Source organism: Sinohyriopsis cumingii, chromosome 15 (genome assembly GCF_028554795.1).
Source record: "Sinohyriopsis cumingii isolate HCF-2022 chromosome 15, ASM2855479v2, whole genome shotgun sequence".
Classification (NCBI taxonomy): domain Eukaryota; kingdom Metazoa; phylum Mollusca; class Bivalvia; order Unionida; family Unionidae; genus Sinohyriopsis; species Sinohyriopsis cumingii.
This window is the reverse complement of record NC_142975.1, coordinates 38,977,347-39,000,090: the sequence shown is the minus strand read 5'-3', so window position 1 is coordinate 39,000,090 and position 22,744 is coordinate 38,977,347. Positions and strand designations below refer to the sequence as shown.

The 22,744-nt window shown below is 37.3% G+C and overlaps 1 protein-coding gene across 1 annotated transcript in view; it reads left to right on the top strand.

Moving 5' to 3' along the window:
* The window catches only part of LOC149781647 (neuralized-like protein 4), a 128,887-nt gene that overhangs the window by 57,732 nt on the left and 48,411 nt on the right, over positions 1–22,744 (top strand). The window contains exons 15-17 of the mRNA XM_089935716.1: positions 7,981–8,193; positions 12,514–12,612; positions 19,270–19,398. Of these exons, the coding sequence (XP_089791842.1) occupies positions 7,981–8,193; positions 12,514–12,612; positions 19,270–19,398 (441 nt within the window). The remainder of the gene's footprint in view (positions 1–7,980; positions 8,194–12,513; positions 12,613–19,269; positions 19,399–22,744) is intronic.

The window sequence follows — 22,744 nt, the reverse complement described above, 5'->3', positions numbered from 1 at the left end:
CTTTTGTTAGAACTGATATAGCTTCTACTTCATAAATATTAATATCATGCTTCATTACTTTTCCTGTATATATTGCCACGTGGGCCCTTACTACAGGTAATTTTCATATAGTCTAGCATGATACATCCACTCTTGGAGTCCATAAATGTCTGGTTACACTTGTATATATTATCCACACTATATATGCCTTACAGAGTTTGACCACGCTTAGGATAAAGCACAAGCTATGTAAACAATGGAAATGTAGGAATGACAAACATTCTGCATGTCTAGCTTGCTTCAGTTGATGGATATATATGCCAGTTGGACCGAATGTCATTGGGCAGTAGTATTGGGGACACATGAGGGTATGGTGCAGAAGCACACTTTGAGGGACAAGGATACCATTAGTATGCATGCTGATGTTGCTGCAGTGAATGATTTACTTGTTGAATGGTATCATGCTCCATAATGCTAATCAGCCATGAAGTGATTCAACTTATCCTGATCAGAGACAGTGACAATCCTTGTTCCACCCTCACTGCCTCAATATGACAGACCTTGTGTGGATCCACCCTCACTGCCTCAATATGACAAACCTTGTGTGGATCCACCCTCACAGCCTCAATATGACAAACCTTGTGTGAAACTAATAGGCATAATACCGAACAGGTTCAATGGGCATTCTTTATCAGTTGAGCGAGATCAAGATCAAACATATCTCACTCTTAATATCTCACACATCAGAAGTATGGACCAGTTCTGTGGATTAGATATCCATTAACCCATCCCAATGCAAAGAACTGACAACTTGATGCAAGATAAAATGGTTCTGTTCTGTCATCATCTGACTGCCAGATGTCTCAGATTGTAACAGGTCACCACAGTCTATCTTACCATTTACACCAGAAGACAGAAAGTCTTTGTCCAGTTTGCTAACCCTACACCATACAAGCACTCTTATGGATCAGCATTGCCCCATTGTAGTGCTACATGTCACTTAATGCACCTGGTACTCAGTTTGGTACACACAGGATATGGAATCACTATATTCTCAAGGAAGTACTTGCTTAGTGATCCATTGTAACTGGATCCCATTCAGGTTGTTATGCAATCATTGTGGCTTGTCCCTTCAGACAGTCGTCTCCAGCATCATCTCAGATTGCACAGGAGGAGTCGACGTAACTCCATTCGCCCAAAGATGAAGAAGTATGCTCACAAGTTTCATTGTCTCTGCTAATTGCGCTATGTCAAGGAAAGACTTTGCCTTCCCAGTTTGAGTAGGATATTCTATAAGACCCATATAACAGTTTTTTCACCTAGACACCCCAGCAAAAGACAGACATTTCGACCTTGGTTTCAGCAAAATCCTACTCAGTAAATGTGCACTGGAAGCCATTTAATGACAATCAACAGCTGGTGTGTAATGCTGTGACAGTGGGTTCTGTGTTGGATTAGGTGCTGATAGCAGTCTTCCAACAGGCAGAATACACTTTATCATCTCTTATCCTTAGTCCAGCAGGACATGTTTTGGGGTTATTTTTCTTGACACTGAAAGTTTAAAAAACCACTGCTCTGCATAACCAGGGCATTGCCATTACAGCAACTAGGAAAATAAATTCAGAGCTACCCCATTTCCACCTTTCTGAAAGCCCATCACAAGTCCAGCTAAGCTCACAGCTGCACTCCTGTAACCTCCTATCATAGCCAGGTCAAAGAAAAATGTAAACAAGCCCCCAAATAAACAAATATACCTCACACACAGCAACAGGCATGGAGGAGGGATGTTAGACAAACAAATAGAAGAATAGAAAAGATGCCTCTAGAACACAGCGTACAGGGGAGCAGTCCTACTGAGCTTATCTATAGAAGGCCACATTTTTCAAGAACAAAAGTCAGGAGTCCGATTGAAGGCAACTGGTTTTGCCTTTTCTCCATGTTTTAAGAATATGTAACACCATTTGTCATGCCTCCCTTGTCAGGTATGCTATTGAGAGGAAGGCTTCTGTTCATCAGATATGAAGGATTTGCCATGACCATCAATAGACTCAGCAAGTGGTTTCAGATGGCTTCAGTATCACATTCAATACACAGCCTCCATTGTCCAGGGCACCTTCACCTACTGATACCCCCACCCCCCAGACTGATTCAAGGCAGATGTTCTGCAGTAAATAATAAACAACCTTCTCTAAAACAGGGTGGTAGAGATTATTCATGATGTAATTCACAGGGATTTTATTCAAGACTGCCCTGGTCCCAATGGTCAATGGCGCTCTTTGACCTGTCAACATAATCTTAAATTATGTGCATATGTTGTTCTCTGCCATATTTATGTTCCACTTTATTCCATCTTTTAAATTAAATCATCCATAACTTAAAATAATGACCGAGTTTATTTCTATTTTGAAACACTTATCTTATTTTGCTAATTGATCAACTCGCCAAGATAAAAAGACAGTTGGCTTATGTGAGAAATCCAGAGAAGCCATATATGGTTAATCTTTGTGACCCATGAACTGAAACTTTAAATATTGCATGACCCTGACCCTAATTGAAAGGGATGTAAATCTCATCTCTTCTTAAAGATGAATCTTTTTCATCAGATTGTTTAAATTCACAGGAAAATAGATGAAGATATCAAACTATCTGTCACACTAGCGAAAAAGGCAGCTTCCATTTCTGCTGTGATAATGCACTATGTTTCCTATCATACAGCAAACAAATTGCTTGGACCCTTTTCCTAATGATAAAAACTGCCTCACTTTTGAATTTGACACATTCACACTTTTGAGACAAATATTGTGATGGGAATACAGTGAATACAAGGAAGATAAGAAATTGATTCACATATTCTTTTATCAAACAATGCCTTCTCGAAAAAGACAGATTAGTTACTTTAGATATGTGCCAGTGATAGCTTAAGACAGGGAGAAACCATTGTTCACAGCATGATCCCTTTCTGGTAGTGAGACTTTAGGTTTATGCATTTTGTCACTATCTTTTCACGATACTAGACTGGTTTACAGCCTGTGAATGACCAGTAAAATACATGACTGATGCAGTCAACCTCAGCAAATATTGTAAATAATGTAAAAATGGAAGTTAATGTGGAAATTCTGTTGGCACTAGGATTACTGTCAACATGCAGATATGCCTACAGCTTGACTAATAGAAGAAAATTAAGGAAAAGGCCATTTATTGGTGAATTTTAAGCCAGGCTATATGTAGAAATTCTTCAGAAGATTCCAGGTTGTGTATTTTAACGGCTGGCTTGAAGTTGAAACAGTTGATGTCTGTAGGCATGTCATGTCAGAACTTGGCTTACTTTTCAAAATAACCTTATTCTTTTCTAGAATGACTCTTTAAACTGTCTTGATTGAAACCTTTAAATTGTTTCAGTTTGTATAATTAATTCCCAGCTTAACTGATTTTTAATCTCAATTCTTTGACCTGTTGCCCACTAAACTTTCCTGGGAGGTTGCCTTACTAAAGGCTGAGAGGTATTGACATCGGTTTGTACATCTTGCATTTCTTATGTGTGCAACTACTGCATCTTTCCTTGGACTTTCAGAAACTTGGTAGATATTACTGAAATGGACTCGTCATGTGCATTTTATTATGTTGTCCTATATCAATTTGCTTTTCCAGAGTTATGCCCCTTTTTAGTGCTAAAGATATAAACTGTAAGTGACAAGTCATGTGTATGCAATTAGTTCCATGGCCTGAAACTTGGAAGACATTATTTATATTCGGACAATATGTACATACTGTTCTTTTGGCACTCCTTTGTTGCATTTTTTAATAGAGTTATCTCCCTTCCTGTTTTAAGTGTATGTAATGTTTTTTCTTTTGTGTGAGTATATGTGTGCAACTACATGTAGTCCCACAGCTTTTAATGAATTGTCCTGAAACTTGGCAGACATGTGTGACATCAGACAGACATGTTCTGCTGTCTTCTTTATGTTGTTTCCTAGAGTTATTTTTCTTTGTGAATCATTTTTAAAGTGTTCATTTCATTATTCATACAGTGGAACCCCGCTATAACATGATAATTGGGGTCCAAAAGATTGGATCGCATTAATATTGGGGTTGCATTAATGCGGGGTTTTACAGTATTTTACTTTTTTCAGAGAACAACTCATTGGCACGTATACGTGTATTCATGTCTAATGTATATGATTAATAGGGTAGCAACACTGTTTACTATTGTTCCGTCATGGCATGCAGTTCATCCATAATGCATGTAATTCCATTTAAAAATTGCACACAGATTTACAATATTCAATAATTTTGTCCCAGATCATTGTGTCTGAATTCAACCTCTAATATACAGCATGAACAGAATATTAACACCATTTACTTGCCATCTGATATCGTACCATCAGGGCTTGTATTTAATCCATAATACATGTAATTCCATTGCAATTGCATACATATTTAAACTGTTCAGTAATTTTGTCACACATCGTTATGTCTGAATTCATTGGGAGAAATTAACAGCAAAATTAGGTTAAGAAAGATAAAGCACGTGTACGGTTCATTATGTTCCCGGGTCTATGAACAGTGTCTGTACAAATTTCATACAGCTAAAATTTTCTCATATGCATTTCCGTGTACATTTATCCCTTGCAAATTTCCAATAATTAACACTTGTATGCCTATTCATTTGAATGACTACAGCAAGAATAATTAACAATCAACACAAACTTTCAGCGTGCATATAACTTTTACTTCAGATTTTGTGAATATTGAATGAAACATGTCAATCATTGCGCAAAGTGCAGAGAATGACTTGCATTTGTGAACATGCTTTTACATAATGGTAAAATATTTTTATGAAAAATAAGAAATCAATAACAAGTTCATAAACAAACACCATACCCATGTAAAATCGGAGAACTAAAGTGCAGTAGGCCTGCAATGGTCACGAGTCACTTTTAATAAAAAAAAATTAAGCTGACCGCATGTACAATTTCATACCATTTCAATTTCCAGCTAATAAAGCGGACATTATTTAATGGTCAACTGATTGTGTCTAATAACATCATCAAGCCCAGAAAACATGTTGGCGGCTTTCGTTTTTTTGATGTTTATTAAATTGTGAGAATCTTTTATCAACCACTGCATTGTCTGCTGCTTGGTTGTGTATGCAGTTAAAGAAGAAATACATGTTGGCTATTGTTTGAGCAATGATTGTATACAGAATTAATTGAAGACAATCACAAAGACAACTTACTGGCTTTACTCATGGATCAGTAATATGTAACATTTCCAATAATGTTTATTATGGCATAACACATCAAGAACCTGGTGAAATTGATAACAATTTCAGAAGCTACGCCATGATCATATTATATTAAAATTTATATGCAAATTCTTCCTTAAAATGAAATTAAACATTTTACACACTATTTCTCGTACTTAAACAGAACTATTTTTTTCCCAGTATGAGAAAAATACACATACATGTATTTAACATGCCACGATCATATTACATACGAATTCATAGGTGAACTCTTCCCCAAAATGATAATAATTGTTTTACACACTATTTCTCGTACTTAAAAAACATAATTCCCGGTATGAGACAAATACACATACATGTATTTAAAATTTCAGGAACCATGCCACAATCGTATTATATTCGAATTCATACACAATCTCTTCCCCAAGATGACAATAAATTTTTTACACAATATTTCACGTACTTGGACCAGAAAATAATTTTTCATGTGCGAATGAATATACAAAATTTCAGGAGCTATGCCTTGACTGTGTTATATCTGAATTTGTGTTATTGCAGGGTGCGTTATGGCAGGATCACACTGTATATGCATGCATTCATTCAGACAGAGTTATTGCTCTTTTTGACTTTTTGGTTTTTTGGGCATTTTCCAGTTTGTTTATCAAGATAGTTCAGTGCATGCTTTTGGTGGCGCTCACCAGATAATATGTGCTTTTGAGAGAGTGACGTATATAAGGTGAAGTAGTTCGCATTTAAAACATGCACAGTGGAGAGAATGTTTGCATACCTCTATGCTACATTAATGTAATGTGGATATTTCTTTTGGATATTGTACTTTTGGAAATTTTACATGATTTAAGCACACTGCTAACTAAAATGACTGCTCCCTTGTGTTAAAAAATCAGTCTGAATTAGTCTAAAGTACACTATACATAGCAGCTATTAAAATAGGGAAAATGAATTTTGCCAGACTAGACAATACCAGCTTCTGAAAGTGCAATGAATGAATTACCAAATATATAAAATGTAAAAAAAGTTATCGGCTCTTTTTTATACAATTGACCTCTGAAGTTCAGGAAGTGAAAATGACCAAGTAGAGCTAGCACTTTTTTGAAAGGTGCACATTTGAAGTAAGGCCAAGCTGTATACTCTATAACCCATAGTACACCCATCAATCATACACCAAAATAAAGGGAATTAAAGGTTCTTTGCATTATACCTAAGATATACAAGGTCTTTTTTAAATAGCCAGTATAACCAGTGAGGAAATCCGGGGACATTCTTTTTCTTTAAATTCCTAACCCTATGCAAAATGCGAAACTGTATAGCGCCACCTTAAAGAAAATAAAAAAATGTTTGCAATTATTTTTTTTTATTTTCATATAATTATGTATGATGTTCTGAATAAAATGGTACATTCATATTGCATTTAAGCATGAAAATAAGCTAATTATGATCGTTTTTCTCTTGCTTACATAATTTGCCATGAGGTATGTTTGTGTGAGTAGTGACCTTAATTATGGGGAAATTAGAAGACTTAGAATATAGGAATAGAGTCAACTTAAATTTAAAACTGTTGCAATAAGTGACAGAAATATATGGTGAAAATGTTTCTTTTCATTTATTTGCAATGAAATAAAAAAATAAATGATGAGAAAGTGAATTCACTTCTTCCATATTAAACAATAGGCAAATATTTTACACTTTGACCTTTGACCTTTATGAAGCTGATGAGTTACCTCCCTTTTCTAATTGTAAAATTCATTGTTGATATCTCAGAAATAATTCTGGCTAGTTTCATGTTCCTATCATTCAGCATAACATTGGTTGCTATGTTTACAAAATGTAATGTGCATTCTTAAAATAGCTCACTTTTATCATGGGGGGGGGGGTAGGCTGGACTTGTTAGAGACTCTGACACTCATAAATACTGTTCTGTGGGGAAAAAGGCAGGAGAATTATTCATAAGGATTGTTTTGATGCTTGCGACTTAAATGTTTCAGCCATATAAACATAATTAAATCATAAGAAAATAATACCTACATCTTCTTTATGGTGGCGCTCACCAGATAATATGTGCTTTTGAGAGAGTGACGTATGTAAGGTGAAGTAGTTCGCATTTAAAACATGCACAGTGGAGAGAATGTTTGCATACCTCTATGCTACATTAATGTAATGTGGATGATATTTCTTTTGGATATTGTACTTTTGGAAATTTTACATGATTTAAGCACACTGCTAACTAAAATGACTGCTCCCTTGTGTTAAAAAATCAGTCTGAATTAGTCTAAAGTACACTATACATAGCAGCTATTAAAATAGGGAAAATGAATTTTGCCAGACTAGACAATACCAGCTTCTGAAAGTGCAATGAATGAATTACCAAATATATAAAATGTAAAAAAAGTTATCGGCTCTTTTTTATACAATTGACCTCTGAAGTTCAGGAAGTGAAAATGACCAAGTAGAGCTAGCACTTTTTTGAAAGGTGCACATTTGAAGTAAGGCCAAGCTGTATACTCTATAACCCATAGTACACCCATCAATCATACACCAAAATAAAGGGAATTAAAGGTTCTTTGCATTATACCTAAGATATACAAGGTCTTTTTTAAATAGCCAGTATAACCAGTGAGGAAATCCGGGGACATTCTTTTTCTTTAAATTCCTAACCCTATGCAAAATGCGAAACTGTATAGCGCCACCTTTATATCAGAGTTGTGTCAAACATGGAGCATTGTATGGTTTATTTTCAGGTGAGGGTGGAACAGCTGTCACATCAGTGGTCAGGCTCATTGCGGATAGGACTTACATCCATGGCTATCTCTGATACCACCCCTGTATCCCTCATTCCCCTGTCCTCGATTGACCTCACCCTAAAAACCACATGGATTGTAACAGGCTCAGAGGTCAAAAGGTCAGGTGTCGTCATCAAAGAAAATTATGCTGCCTCATTGGAGAGACTTGAGGTAAGATCACATTATTCTTTTGAATGTGTGGTAAGTAATATGTATGTTTAATTTACTTCAAATGAACATTTTTAGTTTGATCTCTGTCATAAATATTAATTAGAAATTAGTTTACTTTAAAAAAAATTGTACTTTTGTTGTGCTTGGAAGTAGTTGACATTGCATCAGATTTGTTGCCATCATAGACATGATTTTAAAAACTGATTATAAAAAACAGAAAACATTCAGTTCTAGTTGGAATGGATTTATACAATTTAATATTTTCTCTTGATAATGGGAGACTTAGTTTTAACTGTTTTTATAAATTCCAAGCAGTTCAGAATTATTCTCTTCCGCTATATTTATGAGGAAATAAAACCCAGTGTCCTATTTTGTTCATGCCTGTGAAACAGAGATCACCTTTCTTGCAGCATTGTTGTTGTCGGAATAGGCAAGACATACAGATCACTTCTCATGCAACATTGTTCTTTTCAGAATAGGCAAGACACAGATCACTTCTCATGCAACATTGTTGTTGTCAGAATAGACAAGACATACAGATCACTTCTCATGCAACATTATTGTTGTCAGAATAGACAAGACATACAGATCACTTCTCATGCAACATTGTTGTTGTCAGAATAGACAAGACATACAGATCACTTCTCATGCAACATTGTTGTTGTTGTTAGAATAGGCAAGACATACAGATCACTTCTCATGCAACATTGTTGTTGTTGTTAGAATAGGCAAGACATACAGATCACTTCTCATGCAACATTGTTGTTAGAATAGGCAAGACATACAGATCACTTCTCATGCAACATTTTTGTTGTTGTTAGAATAGGCAATACAGAGAGCTAACTTTTCCTGGAACATTGCTGTTGTTGTTAGAATAGGCAATACATAGAGATAACTCTTCCTGCAACATTGTTGTTGTTGTTATCAGAATAGGCAGTACATCAAGATAACTTTTCCTGCAACATTATTGTTGTTGTTATCAGAATAGGCAATACATCAAGATAGCTTTTCCTACATCATTGTTGTTGTTGCTGGCTTAAACAGGATGCAAGGATCATGTTTCCTGAAATGTCATAGTTGTTGGCATAGGCATCAGCATTCGGTTTTTCCATTTAGTTTAATATCTGTGAAACTGCAGACATTTAGTTATTAAATTAAATTTTATTGTTGTAGTCATCTTGGATCACACCAATACCTAGATCACACTGACCTACATTACAGATGCCAGCCTTCTATGACACTAATACCTAGATCACACGGACCTACATTACAGATGCCAGCCTTCTATGACACTAATACCTAGATCACACGGACCTACATTACAGATGCCAGCCTTCTATGACACTAATACCTAGATCACACGGACCTACATTACAGATGCCAGCCTTCTATGACACTAATACCTAGATCACACGGACCTACATTACAGATGCCAGCCTTCTATGACACTAATACCTAGATCACACTGACCTACATTACAGATGCCAGCCTTCTATGACACTAATACCTAGATCACACTGACCTACATTACAGATGCCAGTCTTCTATGCAGAGTCATGAAATTTGATGGAGGCCACCACTAACCAGATGCAAAAGGCAGTCACAGTGACCAGCTTCTTACACTCCATTAATTATGCTATGATTTAGCTAATGAAATTTTGGTATGGGCCATATTTACTCTGTTATCAGGTTGGAGTGGATATTTCTGATTTGATTTTAGTCAAACTTGGAATTTGTGCTTATATCATCAAGATCTCAGATGAGTTTGGTAATGAGAACGATGTTCGCACCAAAATGAGATCATTTTCCCTCTGATTTCATAATGAATGAAATTAACAAATAATAATGTGATGTTTGTTGCATCTGATTGGCTGAATTCCTTAAAACTTCAAAAACCATAGTTCTGATCCTGTTTGGATCAAACTTGGAAAATGATCTTATATGATCAATGATCTTGCACGAGTTCTGTAAAGAGCAAGAATCATGCCTATTAAGTTGATTAGCATCTTATTGGTTAAGCTTATTACCACCTTATAGCCTGATTTCAATCAAACTTGATAAACATACTTAATTCAAAAAGATCTCTGATGAGTAAAGATCCACCCAAATTAATGAGGTTATGTGATTGCTGGATCTTGTCTACAATTTTGCAACTCTACTTCTGATCATATTTGTTTTAGTCTTGGTAAGTGGGTCTAAATCATCACAATATGCATCAGACTTGGTAAATGGGTCTAAATCATCACAGTATGCATCAAACTTGGTAAGTGGGTCTAAATCATCACAATATGCATCAAACTTGGTAAGTGGGTCTAAATCATCACAGTATGCATCAAACTTGGTAAGTGGGTATAAATCATCACAGTATGCATCAAACTTGGTAAGTGGGTCTAAATCATCACAGTATGCATCAAACTTGGTAAGTGGGTCTAAATCATCACAGTATGCATCAAACTTGGTAAGTGGGTCTAAATCATCACAATATGCATCAAACTTGGTAAGTGGGTCTAAATCATCACAGTATGCATCAAACTTGGTAAGTGGGTCTAAATCATCACAGTATGCATCAAACTTGGTAAGTGGGTCTAAATCATCACAGTATGCATCAAACTTGGTAAGTGGGTCTAAATCATCACAGTTTGCATCAAACTTGGTAAATGGGTCTAAATCAAGATATTCATGGTGTTTGATTATGATTGAGATCTCATATCAATGAGGTGATCTTGGATTTCATTGGTTGAACTTCTGACCACTTGAGAGATGGTATTTCTGACCCAGTTATAATAAATAGGTTAATATCATCTAGAGAGGGAGATTCATGTATATTTTATGAGGTTATCTTGCATCAGATTGAGTTTTGTACCACTTAAGAGACTGTAGTTTTGATAGAATTTCAATCAAACTTCGTACATAGGCTTTTATTTTCAAGATCTTGGTTGAATATAATTATGAGCAAATCCACATATATTGATGATATGTTTTTGCATTTGATTAACTGAACTTGTCAACACTCTATCTTTCTGATTTTGTAGATTTCTGATTTGAATAAAACTGGTGCAAGTTTTACATTTCTGTTCTTTGATCAGACTTGGAATAAAAGTGAGACCTGTTCACGTTAATGAGATAATTTTGTAATTATTTATCTGAGTTTGTTATCTCATCCAGTTTCAATAAAACTTGGTAACATGGTTTGATGATCAAGATTTTTGATGAATTGGAATATGAGCAGGAGACTTTGCATAGTGTAGCAATTGTGCCTTTACGTAAATAGGTAAAATTGCACAATATAAAGTTGGGATATAGTTTGCATAGTGTAGCAATTGTGCCTTTACATAAATAGGTAAAATTGCACAATATAAAGTTGGGATATAGTTTGCATAGTGTAGCAATTGTGCCTTTACGTAAATAGGTAAAATTGCACAATATTAAGTTGGGATATAGTTTGCATAGTGTAGCAATTGTGCCTTTACGTAAATAGGTAAAATTGCACAATATAAAGTTGGGATATAGTTTGCATACGTTTTTTTTTTTAGAATACTGCATAAAACTGCTTCGTGAAATAGTCACCTGTTGTATATGCCAGGTGAATAATATTAGATCCACTTGGTCCTCTTGCTGTATTTAGCTCATTGTTTGCCTGCCATAAGGTAGAAAATATTATGCTATGATTTCTGTCTGTACTCCCGTCTGTCTATGCATCTGGGTTTTTTCGTTTCCATACAAAATCCTGAGTTTTTCATGATATACATTTATTAATTTTTTGGCTCGTTTGTACTTGGGGCAAGGAAGAACCCTATCATTGTGGAGTCAGAAGCAAAGAGGTCAAGATCAATATCACTGAAACAAAAAGAAATGCTTTTTTTCACAATGACTTGAATTCGACATAATCTGCAGTTACCAGACTTTGTGGATTGCTTTCATTTTGGGGTCAGGAAAAAGCCAATCGCTTCTGATGTTAAGTTTTCAAAGGTCAAGAAGCTGAGTTGGAAAGAAAAGTGGTCTCTACATGAAAATTTAAGTTATCTACATAGAGTACATGGGGCAATGTGCTGCTCATGGTACTCTTGTTTTGACCATGTTGCATGTGTAGTTCATGAAATGTGATTGGCATATTCATCTTGGAGAATACTACTCAGCATGGCAAAAGTAGGTCACAGTGATCAAGTTTTTATGCTCTGGCCGACTTTGCCAGGTTTGGATTATGCAGTGGTGGAACACTTGAGACATATTATTCCACTTCTTTTGTGGTGCTATTTTTTGTTCTGTCTTCCTGTCAGAAGTAGTTACTAAAATAATTTTCCATAACACACTGACTTTCAGATTGGGACGAGGGTGGGTGTACAGAGAAGTCATGATGGAACAATGCATATTTACATCAATGGAGAGGACATGGGAATTGCTGCTTCCAACATTCCAAAGGTAAGAGTTATTCCTGGAACAATCCAAGACTTCATGTTGGTCCAAAATGAGTATAGCTCCATTACAACATTAAACATGACCACCACATTGACCATCTTGAAAATCTTGATATCAGTATTCCTTCTGAATGGATGGTCATATCAATATGGCGTTGTCACAAAAAGACAAGGTTTGATGCCTTGTTGATCCTTAATGAAAATGGCGTCCTAAATCTCCTGAATAAATCATGTTAGTATGAGGTTATCACCAACGTCTTCTAATGTTGTCTGGTTTGTCTTAAATGAAGATGGTACCATTCTTATATCCAGATAGCCACCTTAGTGGCTGATTTGAAAAATTTTTTGCTCAAGAATGTTGAGGATGGTTTCAACACTACACTCTGCAGTTAAAAAGAAGAAATGGTCTTATCTTGAATTCCTGGAAATTCTTTAAAGATAGTAGAGAGTCATTGCATTCATAGAAAGGAAACCGTAGGTGGAAAGTAAATTATATATGTTATTTACATGCCCTAACATTTTGCCTGCATTAGGAAAGTAAATTATATATGTTATTTACATGCCCTAACATTTTGCCTGCATTAAATCCCTGAGATATTTGTGAATTCACTATTTGTTATAAATTAATGCTTGTCCCTCAATATATCAGTTGCAGATCACTTATAATGGAGATCTAATTTGTAGCAGAGAACAAATTTGCCATGATCACAATTTATGTGACCATAGGCAGTGAAATCAGGTAGTATTGAAGTTAAGATGTTTCACAGATCCTGCCAGGGTACAAATCTCTATTAATCACACAGTATCATTTTACTCTTCAAAAACAGCATCTACCAGGGTACAGCGGTCCCCCTCCTAAATGCCCCCCTCCTCCCCCCCCCTTGACCAGCAGCCACCTGCTTCTTAGGCCAGACTCCCTTGGCACCGACGAGTTTGTGTTCATAAGTACCCCTCAAGAATGGCCATCCCTTTAATGCGACCAGCGGCCAGCATATTAGGGAAAAAAAGTAAAATGTTTTATTTCAGATGTGTCCAGAACCAATAATTAATTCATATCATAATTTACGAAGTAATACTAAATCAGATTATTGCTACCATTGATACCTGTCTCCCAATGTTAGGTTTCCGTTATTGAAAGAAGTGTGGGTTAAAGTACATGTAACACTAAGATTAATATTATATCATGGTCTATACAAGCCGACATTTACAGGAATGGGCATAATAATGTTGTGACAGAGTTTTGGGCTTCACACATCTGTCAAGTTCTTCTCATTGATGATTACAACTGGACATAATTGTCAGGATCATAACATGGTCAGGATAGGCTAAAAATAGATTTTGTGGATAAACACATTGAGAAATATCCTTGAACAAAACTGGGCACCTGACAGAGAACAAAAAATCACGTGACAATACATCTGTCACTTCTTTTATGAAGAAGGCATTTCGTCCACTCTACTTAAGTTTTGTCTGTATAATTAAATTGCATACAGTTAGCAACATCTGAATCAATCATTACCAAACATTAACATGTCATCAGTTAAACAGAGACATATTATTTAAAAAGAAAGTTGGTTATTCTACTTGACAACATTGGGGAATTGGGAGGGGGAAGTTGCTTAAAAAAATTGTAGAAAAGACTTAAATAAGACAATTTTATGTTGAAAAGACTCGAATAAACAACATCATAAGTGATAAGGAGATTGTTCAGCAGCAGTGGGTAAATGGAGCAAATGGAAAGAGAATTATGTATGTACCAAGATTTAAATGACGTTTTTGAATGGTTTTACAATGTGCATGACAACAATACCCTATTTACATATCACGCTTATGTCAAGAATAATAACTACTAATGTCTATTCGCTTGCAATAAGTTTATTCTTAAGACAGGAAGAACCTTTTAATAATTAATGTTACTTTCAAACGAATATATTATATGAAGATATTAAATGTTTTGATGTAGCTTTCCTACTATATATACATTATATACACTTCTCATAAAAAATTGAGTCCCCTTCTGGAAAGGCCACCTGTCTTATAAGGCCACTTTCCCTGTGCAGAAGGGGTATCCGTATAAGAGGGGAACCACTGTACTTCATCTCTGTTAGTTACACAGTATCATTTTACTCTTGCCTGCATAACACCTACCAGAGTACTATATTGCTATTAATCACACAATCATTTTACTTTTTGATTACAGTGCCTACCAGGGTACTACGTCTCTATTAAGCACACAATATCATTAACTGTTTCCTACACAGTATCTACCAGGGTATTACATCTCAGTTAGTCACACAGTATCATTTTACTCTTGCCTACATAACACCAACCAGGTTACCACATCTCTGTTAGTCACACAGTATAATTGTACTCTTGCCTACATAACACCAACCAGGGTACTACATCTCTATTAGTCACACAGTATCATTTTACTCTTATCTACACAGAACCTACCAGAGTATTACATATCCATTAATCACACAGGATCATTTTACTCTTGCCTACATAACACCAACCAGGTTACTACATCTCTGTTAGTCACACAATATCATTTTACTCTTGCCTACATAACACCAACCAGGTTACTACATCTCTATTAATCACACAATATCATTTTACTCTTGCCTACATAACACCAACCAGGTTACCACATCTCTATTAGTCACACAGTATAATTGTATTCTTGCCTACATAACACCAACCAGGTTACTACATCTCTATTAATCACACAGGATCAGTTTACTCTTGCCTACACAGCATCTGCCAGGGTACTATGGCTTTATACATGTCTCATGCTACATTGTAAAATGTGTTATCAGTTGAAAAATATACTGCCAGCTGAAAATATCACAATGTGGCCAACTAGGAAACAATACAAATTGATACATGCATATTTAAAAATGTCACATTCATTGTGGGTACATTTCCTATGACTCACATTCAGTGTGAGGGAATTTCCAATTGCTGTCATATTCAGTTTGGGGGATTTTCCAATGGCTGTCATATTCAGTTTGGGGGATTTTCCAATGGCTGTCATATTCAGTATTGGGTAATTTCCAATTCAGTACATGTATTAGGAATTTCCAGTGACTGTCACATTCATTATGGGGGAATTTCCAATGACTGTCACATTATGGGGGAATTTCCAATGACTGTCACATTCAATATGGGGGAATTTCCAATGACTGTCACATTCAATATGGGGGAATTTTCAATGACTGTCACATTCAATATGGGGGAATTTCCAATGACTGTCACATTCAATATGGGGGAATTTTCAATGACTGTAACATTCATTGTGGGGGATTTCCAAACAGTCACATTCAGTATGGAGAATTTCAAATGGTGATCACAATCAGTATGAGGGAATTTCCAGTGGCTTCCTGGCTTGCTATATATTAGTTAAAAATAAACGTGTGCAGTGACATTACAGAAACTTAAAGCCAGTTTCATGGGAAGGAATATATACATCTGGTGTAGAGATGAATTGACCATACGAATTATGGTTGTTGACCAGGGGTGCCTCAAAGCAGTTGTATGGAGATATGGTGGGAGTGCCTGAAGATGCTAACATTGAAATGTGATAAAGGATTTGAAACTTGTTTGCACTGAAATGCTGTAGAGGGGTAGAAACATGCTTGCATTGAAATGTGATAAAGGATTTGAAACATGTTTGCACTGAAGTGCTGTAGAGGGGTATAAACATGCTTGCATTGAAATGTGATAAAGGATTTGAAACATGTTTGCACTGAAGTGCTGTAGAGGGGTAGAAACATGCTTGCATTGAAATGTGATAAAGGATTTGAAACATGTTTGCACTGAAGTGCTGTAGAGGGGTAGAAACATACTTGCATTGAAATGTGATAAAGAATTTGAAACATGTTTGCACTGAAGTGCTGTAGAGGGGTAGAAACATGCTTGCATTGAAATGTGATAAAGGATTTGAAACTTGTTTGCACTGAAGTGCTGTAGGGGGGTAGAAACATACTTGCATTGAAATGTGATAAAGAATTTGAAACATGTTTGCACTGAAGTGCTGTAGAGGGGTAGAAACATGCTTGCATTGAAATGTGATAAAGGATTTGAAACATGTTTGCACTGAAGTGCTGTAGAGGGGTAGAAACATACTTGCATTGAAATGTGATAAAGAATTTGAAACATGTTTGCACTGAAGTGCTGTAGAGGGGTAGAAACATGCTTGCATTGAAATGTGATAAAGGATTTGAAACTTGTTTGCACTGAAGTGCTGTAGAGGGGTAGAAACATGCTTGCATTGAAATGTGATAAAGGATTTGAAACATGTTTACACAGAAGTGCTGTAGAGGGGTAGAAACATGCTTGCATTGAAATGTGATAAAGGATTTGAAACTTGTTTGCACTGAAGTGCTGTAGAGGGGTAGAAACATGCTTGCATTGAAATGTGATAAAGGATTTGAAACATGTTTGCACTGAAGTGCTGTAGAGGGGTAGAAACATGCTGACATTGAAATGTGATAAAGGATTTGAAACATGTTTGCATTGAAGTGCTGTAGAGGGGTAGAAACATGCTTGCATTGAAATGTGATAAAGAATTTGAAACATGTTTGCACTGAAGTGCTGTAGAGGGGTAGAAACATGCTTGCATTGAAATGTGATAAAGGATTTGAAACATGTTTGCACAGAAGTGTTGTAGGGGGGTAGAAACATGCTACGTTGAAATGTTATAAAGGATTTGAAACTTGTTTGCACTGAAGTGCTGTAGAGGGGTAGAAACATGCTGACATTGAAATGTGATAAAGGATTTGAAACTTGTTGCACTGAAGTGCTGTAGAGGGGTAGAAACATGCTTGCATTGAAATGTGATAAAGGATTTGAAACTTGTTTGCACAGAAGTGCTGTAGGGGGGTAGAAACATGCTTGCATTGAAATGTGATAAAGAATTTGAAACATGTTTGCACTGAAGTGCTGTAGAGGGGTAGAAACATGCTTGCATTGAAATGTGATAAAGGATTTGAAACATGTTTGCACTGAAGTGCTGTAGAGGGGTAGAAACATACTTGCATTGAAATGTGATAAAGAATTTGAAACATGTTTGCACTGAAGTGCTGTAGAGGGGTAGAAACATGCTTGCATTGAAATGTGATAAAGGATTTGAAACTTGTTTGCACTGAAGTGCTGTAGAGGGGTAGAAACATGCTTGCATTGAAATGTGATAAAGGATTTGAAACATGTTTACACAGAAGTGCTGTAGAGGGGTAGAAACATGCTTGCATTGAAATGTGATAAAGGATTTGAAACTTGTTTGCACTGAAGTGCTGTAGAGAGGGTAGAAACATGCTAACACTGAAATGTGATAAAGGATTTGAAACTTGTTTGCACTGAAGTGCTGTAGAGGGGTAGAAACATGCTTGCATTGAAATGTGATAAAGGATTTGAAACATGTTTGCACTGAAGTGCTGTAGAGGGGTAGAAACATGCTGACATTGAAATGTGATAAAGGATTTGAAACATGTTTGCACTGAAGTGCTGTAGAAGGGTAGAAACATGCTTGCATTGAAATGTGATAAAGAATTTGAAACATGTTTGCACTGAAGTGCTGTAGAGGGGTAGAAACATGCTTGCATTGAAATGTGATAAAGGATTTGAAACATGTTTGCACAGAAGTGTTGTAGAGGGGTAGAAACATGCTACGTTGAAATGTTATAAAGGATTTGAAACTTGTTTGCACTGAAGTGCTGTAGAGGGGTAGAAACATGCTGACATTGAAATGTGATAAAGGATTTGAAACTTGTTGCACTGAAGTGCTGTAGAGGGGTAGAAACATGCTTGCATTGAAATGTGATAAAGGATTTGAAACTTGTTTGCACAGAAGTGCTGTAGGGGGGTAGAAACATGCTTGCATTGAAATGTGATAAAGAATTTGAAACATGTTGCACTGAAGTGCTGTAGGGGGGTAGAAACCTACTTGCATTGAAATGTGATAAAGAATTTGAAACATGTTTGCACTGAAGTGCTGTAGAGGGGTAGAAACATGCTTGCATTGAAATGTGATAAAGGATTTGAAACATGTTTGCACAGAAGTGTTGTAGAGGGGTAGAAACATGCTACGTTGAAATGTTATAAAGGATTTGAAACTTGTTTGCACTGAAGTGCTGTAGAGGGGTAGAAACATGCTGACATTGAAATGTGATAAAGGATTTGAAACTTGTTGCACTGAAGTGCTGTAGAGGGGTAGAAACATGCTTGCATTGAAATGTGATAAAGGATTTGAAACTTGTTTGCACAGAAGTGCTGTAGGGGGGTAGAAACATGCTTGCATTGAAATGTGATAAAGAATTTGAAACATGTTGCACTGAAGTGCTGTAGGGGGGTAGAAACCTACTTGCATTGAAATGTGATAAAGAATTTGAAACATGTTTGCACTGAAGTGCTGTAGAGGGGTAGAAACATGCTTGCATTGAAATGTGATAAAGGATTTGAAACTTGTTTGCACTGAAGTGCTGTAGAGGGGTAGAAACATGCTTGCATTGAAATGTGATAAAGAATTTGAAACATGTTTGCACTGAAGTGCTGTAGAGGGGTAGAAACATGCTTGCATTGAAATGTGGTAAGGGTATCCATATACACTTATATTTGAGAAAATTGTAACTTTCTTTCCTCCTTATTAATTTTATTATTGCAGAATGTTTTTGCTGTGATCGACCTATTTGGTATGGTGGATTCTGTGTCTGTGGTGAGCAATGCTGTGATGGGAACTGAGAGTACTGTTTCTACACCCACTGATGATTCAGAGCTCACCTGTCATGTGGAGGTAAGTTCACAGACAGACAGGCAAATGGACAGTGGATGGTATGTATGAATGGATGGTTGGATGGGTCATTGGCATGCCAGTACAGTTGTAGTGCTGGTTAAAAGTTAAAAATCTAAAAATATCAAGATGAAAATTGCCTAAACTTTAGAAAAATAAACCATTTCAACTAAACATACACAGGATGGATGAAAGTGATGAATGTAAAATTCTAAACATGAACTAAAACAATAAGATGATTTACAAACCTGAAAGGAATGCAAATGAAATGCACTTGGATTGCACACAAATAGGCAGATCTAGTAAAATTTCCTGTTTTAGGGTCTGTAATTTGGAAGTTGGCATATATACAGACAGACATGTTGATACATATATCTAATGTGACTGTTAAACTTGCATTGCCATCCAGGTGTGAAATTTAATGCACTTTAGCACAGAAAAAATGACACATGGAAGTACAAATTAGTGAATCATTTCCACACAACAAACTTCAGTTACAGAGATGGTACACACAAGTTGGTAAAGACATGACACATAACAAAATAACAGATGGTACACACAAATTGGTAAATACATGACAAAATAACAGACTGGTACACAGTTGGTGAAAACAGGACAAAGTAACAGACATGGTACACAAGTTGGTAAAAACATGAGAAAATAACAGACATGGTACACACAAGTTGGTAAAGACATGACGCATGACAAAATAACAGATGGTACACACAAATTGGTAAATACACGACAAAATAACAGACATGGTACACAGTTGGTGAAAACAGGACAAAGTAACAGACATGGTACACAAGTTGGTAAAAACATGAGAAAATAACAGACATGGTACACACATGTTGGTAAATACATGACAAAATAATGTACATAATACATGCACATGCAGTCAGTTCTACTGCTTGTCAGCATTAAAAATCCACTGGCATACTGAATTGTAAATGTTAGTCTTGAAAATGCATAGACACATTGGTTGGTTAGCATCCATTAGTCTCAAAAGACGATGGAAGTGGGCTCATGAGAGATGTCCCAGTTGGTGGTTGTGCAGCATCTGCTGTGGCAATAGAGCCCAACACGGGAGTGGCAGTCCTTGCTGCACTTGAAGGTTGAGTCTGTTGTGGGTTGGAGCTGCTTCTTCTTCCTCTGAGATCTCTTCTCTTCAGCTAGCAAGCGTAGCTTGTCCTCACTGGTGTTCAGACCAGTGATCAGTTTGTTGCCAGCTGGCCCTGTCTAGAGCAAACTCTTCCCAGGTGTTGACATCAATGTCTAGGACTTTCATGGTGTGCTTGCAGACATCCTTGAAGCGGAGATGTCCGTCTGATCGATCTTTTGCCAGAGGCAAATTTCAAATAAAGAAGGTCTTTGGGGATCCGTCTGTCATCCAGCCGACATACATTGTCCAGCCATCTGATGCGATGTTGGTGGAGGAGTATGACCATGCTGGAAATCTTTGCACATTCAAGCACCTCATTGTTTGTTACTCGATTGCTCCAGGTGATCATGAGTATGCGTCGGAGGCATTGCATGTGAAGGGCATTCAGTCTTTTCTCTTGTGAGGCGTACAGAGTCCAGGTTTCACTGGCGTACAGGAGAGTGCTTAGCACTCAGGCATGGTACACGGTGATCTTAGTGTTCAGGATCAGCATGCTGTTGTTCCACACTCTCTGCTACAACCTGAAGAGAGTTGTTGATGACTTTCCAATCCGCTTGTTGAGCTCATCATCGTGTGAGAGATTGTTGGTGATGGTAGAGCTGAGGTACATGAACCAACTGAGTACCTCAAGTTTGTAGATGTTGATGATGATGGGGGTCCATGTCACATCCCGAGCCATCTTGTTGGTTTTCTTGAGGCTTATGGTCAACCCAAACTCATCACATTTTTGTTAGCAAAGTGGGCCGTCAGGTGCTGTAGCTCAGCTTCTGTGTATGGCTAGAGATCATTGTCTGCAACGAGCATGTCTCTGATGGTTGCTTCTCGCACTTTGCTCTTTGCCTTCAGTCATGCCAGGTTGAACAGTCTGCCATCTGATCACATGTGCAGGTAGATCCCTTCTGTGGATGTCCCAAAGGCGTGCTTGAGCCAGACAGCGAAGAAGTTGCCAAAGAGTGCGGGGGCAAGGACACAGCCCTATTTCATTCTGCTGCAGATGTTGAAGGGGGTTGGACATTGAGCCATCGTACTGCACTGTGCCTTTCATGTCATTGTATGAGCACTGGATCATGCTTAGCAGCTTTGTAGGGCATCCAGTCTTCACCAGAATTGTGGAAAGTTTGTCTCTGCTGACCAGATCAAACACCTTGGTGAGGTCTATAAATTCCAGGAAGAGTGGTCTGTGAAGATCATGTCAATTGTGGACCTCTCTGCACAGAACCCATACTGTGATTCTGGATACACTCTGTAGGCAAGCATCTGCAGTTTGTTCAGGCTGATGCATGCGAAGACTTTACCCACTATGCTGAGAAGGGAGTAGTTGTTGCAGTTGTTTTTCTCAAAACCTTGTTCTTGTACATGGTTATGGTGTTGGTGTCTCTCATGTTCTGAGGCACTGCACCTTCATCCCAGCACTGGCAGATGAGGTCATGCAGGTGTGTGAGCAGCACGCTGAAGCCGTACTTGATGACTTCTGCTGGGATGCTATTCCCTGCATTTTGCTTCTGGTAGACCTGTATGCCTGTAGTGTCCCCTGGTAGGGGGATCACTTGTATTCCAGGTGAGCACTATGATGCTCTTCTATGGCTGGCATGAGTGTGGTGGAGTTAGCCTCAAACCAGTCATCATTCTTTGATTGATTCTTACCAAAGATCCATGTGGCTGTGCTGTACACGGTCTCTCTGATGTGATCCCATCTTTCTTTGGCACTGCCATTGGGGAGTTCTGAATCAAATACTTTGGAGAGGGCATAAGTGAATTCCTCAATCTTGTCTGGATATAACATCTTGCTCACATCGATGCGTGGTTTACCATCTTGCCTAGAGCAGTGAATCTTCTTTGACTGAAGCTTCATTTTGCAACACACTAGCAAGTGATTGGTCTCATAGTCAGTGGTGTGGAAGGTATGGGTAAGAAGCACACACTTTGTGGCAGACCATCTCATAATGATCAAGTCCAGCTGGTGCCAGTGTTTGGACCGGGGATACCTCCAAGACACTTTGTGCGGTGGCTTTGTCTGCAAGAATGAAGAATGAATTGGTGATGCTGAGATCATGGTATGAGCACATCTGTAGGAGTTGCTGCCCATTCTCATTCATCTTCCCAATGCCAAACTTGCCAAGACAGGAGGGCCAAGAGTCATGGTCGGCACCCACTCTAGCATTGAAGTCACCCAGCAAAATCAAGTTC